The sequence below is a fragment of the Tupaia chinensis genome, unplaced genomic scaffold, assembly GCF_000334495.1.
Source record: "Tupaia chinensis unplaced genomic scaffold, TupChi_1.0 Scaffold000115_1, whole genome shotgun sequence".
Classification (NCBI taxonomy): domain Eukaryota; kingdom Metazoa; phylum Chordata; class Mammalia; order Scandentia; family Tupaiidae; genus Tupaia; species Tupaia belangeri.
Window position 1 is genome coordinate 8,651,801 of NW_006159579.1, and position 7,229 is coordinate 8,659,029.

The following is a 7,229-nucleotide window of genomic DNA, read 5'->3' on the forward strand; positions in this document are numbered from 1 at the left end:
GGAAGGCATGGAGGGCAACCATGGATGCCAGGGACAATGGAGGAGGAAGATGGGACATAGCAGAGGGTGGGGGATGGGCAATCAGGGATGGCAAGACAAAGGGCAAGGTATGCAGGATGTAAGAATTGGAAAATTATTTGCTGAGAACATGTATGTTGATGTGCTTGATTGAACCAATGCACAGTGTATTTTGGATGGAAAATTCATTTGTGTGTTGTGATGGTGTATAGTGAATTAATTAAAAAAAAAAGACTAACCACAGCTTATCTTTGAAATCTGTATATTTTATTGTATAGATTATATCTTGTAAAAGTTCATTTAAAAATATATATACTTGCTTACTTATTATTTATGAGGCCGGTAGGAAAGAGAGATTTTCAACAGGGTCTTGCTATGGCTATGGTCCTCACGCTGTAGCCTCTTTCTCTGTTAGGATTATAATCTCATACTACCACACACATCCTGTTTCGGATGGTCTAGTTATCAAACGTAGTCTTCCCATGCAACCTAGTCTTAGGCACTGGTGCTCCATCATTTACACCACCACAACTGAGCCTAGAAACAGATAGCTTTTGAAGTTTGGATTTTCCAGAACCTATGTGGATAACTATCTGATCTTTAGAGTCAGTGTTCAAGATTTATCTCTTTGTATCATTATAGGTTAGGCCTAATTGTTAGAAATCTAGAGGGACAAAAGTCCAGCTGTTTCTTCCTTTCACAGTAGAGTTGGCTTTCTTCCCTCCTCTGCCCACATTAGTAACACGTGTCTTGGTTTTAGAAGCACTGTAATGGGATACTTTGGGCTTCCTTGTGAAATCCTTCCTTTCAGTGGAATGTGGTTCTGTGGCTACTATGACACTTGAATCCTGTCATTGCACTTCTTGACCAGCTTGTTGAGGCAGGTGGGCAGAAGATAACTCATGACTCTTCTTAACTGACTCATCTCTTATGGTTACAGATTCTCATAAACACAAAGATAAACACAAAGACCGAGAACACCGGCACAAAGAGCACAAGAAAGACAAAGAGAAGGATCGGGAAAAATCCAAGCATAGCAACAGGTAAGAATTGAATCAGCATGTTCCTCATCATTCAACAGAGGGCTTACCATTGCTTGGCTTACCTGGAATAGGCCTTCACTTGAGCCACAGGTAAATAGCAAGGATAGCAAAGTAAAACAGAGAAGATACTAAGAGGATGACCATAATTCAGGCCTTACTTGGGATACCATTGTTCAGATCAAGATGAAGCAAATATGGTGAATTTTCTTTCAATGTATACCTCATTAAAAAGGATTTTTTTTTTTTCTTTCTGGGAACTGGATGATGACATAGTGGTAAAACAATATTCTGCAAAGCTGACCCACGTAGAAAGATTCTGGGTTTGTGTCTGGAGACATCTTTGGGGATGCTGGGCATATGCATACCCATGATTCAGGGCTGGCTGAATCAGAAAGAGGATTGCAGCATCAATACCTTGTTGGGAGTGCTGGTACTATCTTTTCTGTCTTTCCCCCCACTCACGGAAGAAATAGATAAAGGAACTTTTTTTTTTTTTAAGAATTATTTATCATCATTGTCTTTCACTTTTGACCAGAGAGAGAGAGAGAGCGCGCGCACACAAGCAAGCCGCCAGGTCTGGGACTCGAACCACAGTTGGCCATGTGGGAGTCCAGTACCTTTAACCACCATGTCACCTGCTGACCCCAATAAATTAACTTTTAAACAAACATGTGTGTGTATGTATGTTTCTTTTCTTTTTATTTATTTATTTTTTTAAAGACGGGGTCTTACCATATTGTATCCCTCCTGTCTCAGCTTCCCTGAGTTGTTAAGATTATAGGTACCTACCATCGTGCTTGGCCTTTAGGGTTCTAGCCTGGTTCTAGCCTGCAGAGTAGCACATGCCATCATGGTTTGGCTAAACGTAGAGTTTTTAACTAAGTCCACTATAGATTCATTATAATACATGCTGGCATTTAATCAAGTGTCCAGAGAGCATGTCTTGATAAAAGATGACTGGATTAGAGACCAATTTTTTTTCCTCCCTTCGGTATTTTAAAGGATGTACATTTTAAAAATTCTTATCTTGGGCTTCCATGATCTGTGAGGCCCTAAAATCATATAGAAAAGGTAGAATGTAAGATTTTCCTGGAGAGAGAATCTGGGCTTTCATCAGTTTTCAGAGAGATTCAACTCCTACTAGTTCCCAAAAAAGCCAGTGACCACCAATATAAATAAAATTCCAATGCTGTCGTCTGGGATCCAAACCCTAGAAAGATATTTTTTGTTGTTCATTTTGCTCTCATTTTTTTGGTGTAGGAAGCAGGTGGTTAAATCTATTCTTGAAAATAAGAACTTTTACTTCCATTTTTTTTTTTTTTTTTTGGAGAGATTTTCACTGTAGGGCGCGTGCGCTCACCAGACAGACAGAGAGAGACATAGAGACAGAAAGCGAGAAATCACCCCCCAGGGGGGATGGTCACGCCGCAATCCCTTCTCCTCCATTCTCCTCTCGGGATCTTGGGCACGCACGCACACGCGCCCGGCGTGAGTTTTAAGCCACCGGGTCCAGGACACGAACCGCAGTCGACTACGTGGGAATCCAGCGACATATCCATTACGCTAACTGCTGGTTCCCCTTCCATTTTGATTTAAAGACAACTGTTAGTGAGAAAGCCATACAATATTCCCTTAGTGACCTGAGCTTTGTTAGGAGGGACTGTAAAAACTCACCATTTAGGAGCCAGCAGGTGGTGTGGTGATTGGGGGTGCTGGACTCCCACATGGCTGACCGCAGTTTGAGTCCCGTACCTAGTGGCTTGCTTTCTCTCTCTCGCTCTCTCGCTCTCTCACTCTGGTCAAATTAAGCTAACTAAACAAAGTTAACTAAGATAATTCTTTAAAAAATCATACACGCCAATTATCAGAACAAATGTTTTCATCTGAGAGTCCCTTATAGACCCTTATAGAACTACTTCAATAGATTGTTATCTGTAGGCAAGTTAAAGTGAGAACTGTTTTTATAAATCTGTGCTTTTTTTTTTTTCCTTAGAGAAAGTATTTTTTTTTTTTTTTTTTTTTTTTTTTTTGGGTTTTGTAAGTGGGGTTAGTGAAGGGTTTTGTAATAGGCTGCATGCACTCACTGGAGAGAGACAGAGAGAGGGAAAGTGAGAAATCATCCCCCAGGGGTACAGCTATGCTGTCATACCTTCTCCATTCTCCTCTTGGGATTTTGGGAACACACACATGCCCATCATAATTTTCAAGCTACTAGGTCTGGGATTCAAACCATGGTTAGCCATGTGGGAATCTAGTGCCTTAACCATCATGCCACTTGCTGGCTTCCTCTTTTTTAATTTTTAAAAATGCTTTATTATAGATATGTGTACTTGCCAGAGAGAGACAGAGGAAGGAAAAGTGAGATTCCCCACCCCCAGCATCCCGAGGAAATAGCTACACCACAATCCCTTCTTTCGAGATTGTGAGTATGCACACATGTACCCAGTGTTTTTCAAGCTACTGGGTCTGGAACTTGAATCACACAGTTAGCCATATGGGATCTAGCCTTCTTAATCACTGTGGCACAGGCTGGCTGCAAGACTCATTTTTTATGAATCCTAAACATTTAAAAAAATATTTTAATGAGTTCTTTATGAATAAATCTTTTTATGAATCATTAAAATAACCAGATTAATTATCTTCAGTGAAGACATTTTTTCATGACTGACTCATCTACCATTCCTATGGCCTTTTTTCCTTATCACTCGCACATTTCCTAGGACTTAAATATTGTTTCCATTTTAATGACTCTAGTGAATTTAATCTCAGTTGTTGAGTCCAAATGAATCTCAGTAAATGTCTTTTTTCCCACCACTTTATAGTTGCCCAGCTCAAATTAATATCAACTAAAGTAAATTGGCAATCAAAGTATATTACCAGTAATCAATAAGTTCATTTTCTAATGGTAAAAGGAGACCAGTTAAAGGGCCTGCAGGTGTCATGTTGATTGGGCTGCTGGACTATCCCCCCACATGTCCAATCACAATTCAAGTTCAGGACCTAGAAGCTTGTTTTCTCTCTTTTTTTTTTTTTTTTTTTAAGAGAGATTTTTGTTTTAGTGTATGTGCTAGCCAGAGAGACAGACACAAAGAGACAGAAAGCAAGAGATACCCACCTACCCACCCCCCAGGAGGGATTGCCACACTGCAATCTATTCTCCTCTCAGGATTTTGGGTACTTACGCACATGCACCCTGCATGAGATTCAAGCTGCTAGGTCCAAGACTCAAAACTAATAATACCAGATATTCATGAGAATTTGAGAGTTCATTAATATAACCATTACACCATCTGCTGGTCCCATGAGTTTTAAGCCACCAGGTCTGGGACTCAAACCAAGGTTAGCCATGTGAGAGTCCAGCAACATAACTGCTATGCCATCTGCTGGACCCCCAAAACAAGCCTCTAGGTCCGGGATTCAGACCGAGGCTGACTATGTGAAAGTCCAGCACCTTAAGCATCACACCACCTGCTGGCCTCACTTTCTCTTTTTCTCTCTAGTGTCTAGCCAGTTAAAGAAGAAGAAGAAATAACAATATTTTTTTTTTAATTAAAAGAAAGACCAGTTATTGGGAACCAGCAGTTAGCGTAATGGCTATGTCGCTGGACTCCCACGTAGTCAACTGCGGTTCGTGTCCCGGACCCGGTGGCTTAAAACTCACGCTGGGCGCGTGTGCGTGCGTGCCCAAGATCCCGAGAGGAGAATGGAGGAGAAGGGATTGCGGCGTGACCATCCCCCCTGGGGGGTGATTTCTCGCTTTCTGTCTCTATGTCTCTCTCTGTCTGTCTGGCGAGCGCACGCACCCTACAGTGAAAATCTCTCCCCAAAAAAAGAAAGACCAGTTATTCAGAAAGATATAATAGTTATAGACACTTATTCACTAAGAATGGTCATGCAGCAAAAACTGATGGAACTGCAAAGAGAAATAGGCATTCATAATTACAATCAGCAATTTTATTCCTCTTTCTCAGTAATCATTAGTACAAGTTGTCAGAAGCTTGTTAAGGATATAGAAAACTTGAACAATATTAACCAGCTTGAACTAATTAATTACCTACAGGATTATTCCACCCAACTTTAAAATATACCTTCTTTTTTTCAAGTTTACACAAAGCATGTGCCAGGTTGAATCTTATTCAGGGCCCAGCCCTCCTCCTCAAAACACCTTCCATTGACTGACTTGTCTCCATGCTTTTACGCCTTTGTCACAACCATTTTTGTCTCTTCCTAATGAAGATAGTGATTCTCTAACAATCTTCGGATATCTAACAGCATTTGGGTATCTGCTGCCTCTTTCCATTTACCTCACATTGCGTATTCAGTCTTTTTATTTTAATTTTACCAGAGGGTGCATGTACTCACAGGAGATACAGTTGAGGAGAGGTGAGAAACAACTCCCCGCGGAGTATGGTCACGCCACAATCCCTTTTCATCTGCCTCTCACTCCTGTTGGGATTGTGGTTATACATTTACATACACCTGGGATATTTTTCAAGCTGCTGGGCTTAGAACTGTAGCCCTGAGGTTGGCGTGTGGGATCCATCTCCCTTAATCACCAGGCAACAGGCTGACCCTCTATATCCAGTCTTAACAACTTCTCTTCAGTTCCTCAAACTCAGCATGTTTTCTGATCCACTAGGTCTTAAAACATGCTGCTGTTGGTCTGGAATACCCCGTCGCCCTCATAATGCCATTCTTCAGTTGCAGCTTAGATTTGACTTCTTCCAGGTGTCCTTGTTGCCCGCCTCCTCATATTAAGTACCACTTCTGTGTGCTCTCTGACACTTTAACCATATTCCTGTTACAGTCATTAACAAGTGATGTTAGAGTTGTAATTGTCTCTTTACATTTCTTTATACCCTATTAGAGTCTAAGGTCTCTGGTTACAGAGTTGGGGTCTTGTATTCGCTTTATATCCTTAAAGCTTAGTATGGTACTTGGCAGATAGCCAGCACTCACTAGTACATAGTTACTGAATCAAGGAGTGGATGGCCTATGGGTTCATCAGGTTCCATCTTCTCTTGTCACATATTCTGTTTTCTGTAGGATAGTTAGTTCCATTTAGCTGTCCCATTTTCCAAACAATTTTTTTGGGTGTGTTCTTGGTAAAATACACATGACATAAAACTTGTGATTTTAAAGTGGCAATAAAGGCATTCATTATAGTGTGCAGCCATCACCTCTGTCCATCTCCAAACCTTATCATCATCCCAGGCAGTCTCTGAACCCACTAAATAACAACTCTCTGTCCCTGTATCTGTTGTACTTTGATTTATTTCTAGGTACTTCATAAAAGTGAAATCACGTAATATTTGTCCTTCTTTCTATATTGCTTCTTTTTAAAAAAAAATTATTTAATTTGTTATTTTAATTTTTTTTTTAATTTGACCAGAGAGAGACAGAGAGAGAGAGGAAGGGAAAGTGAGAAAGCAAGCCACCAGGTCTGGGACTGGTCGGCCATGTGGGAATCCAGTGCCCTTAACCACCATGCCACCTGCCGGCCCCTCTTGCTTATTTCATGGTGTCTAGGTTTAACCTTGTTTTCTAGGTTTATTCATGCTATCAGAATTTTATTCTTTTTATGATTGGATAATCCATTGCATATCTTATCTCACATTTTAAACATTTCATCTGTTGGTGAACATTTGGATTTCTACTTTTTGTATATTGCAAATAATGCCACTAGAGACACTGATGTATAAGTTTCTGTTTTAAATCTCTGTTTTGAATTCTTTGGGTATATACCTAGAAATGGAACCTCTGAATCATGTCAAGCAGTTATTTTTGTCTGTCTATCATGATCATGCTGTGCTAGTTTTTAAGTACAAAAAGAGAGATACTTTTTTTTTTTTTTTTTTTGAGAGGATTTTTCGCTATAGGGCGCGTGCACTCGACAGACAGAGAGAAACATAGAGACAGAAAGCGAGAAATCACCCCCTGGGGGGATAATCACACCACAATCCCTTCTCCTCCATTCTCCTCTCGGGATCTTGGGCACGCACGTACACGCGCCTGGCGTGAGTTTTAAGCCACCGGGTCCGGAATGCGAACTGCAGTTGACTACATGGGAGTCCAGCGACATAGCCATTACACTAACAGCTGGTTTCCAAAAAGAGATACTTTTTTTTTTTTTTTTTTGAAGAATTTTTCTGTAATGGGCCGGGGGAC

General features: G+C 40.7%; 1 protein-coding gene across 1 annotated transcript in view; it reads left to right on the top strand.

Annotated features, from left to right (window-relative positions):
* Window positions 1-958: 958 nt before the first annotated feature.
* The window catches only part of TOP1 (DNA topoisomerase I), a gene marked incomplete at its 5' end in the record, with an annotated part of 71,168 nt that continues 64,897 nt past the window's right edge, over window positions 959-7,229 (top strand). Inside the window, 1 exon segment of the mRNA XM_006144138.2 lies at window positions 959-1,061. Within this exon segment, the coding sequence (XP_006144200.2) occupies window positions 959-1,061 (103 nt within the window).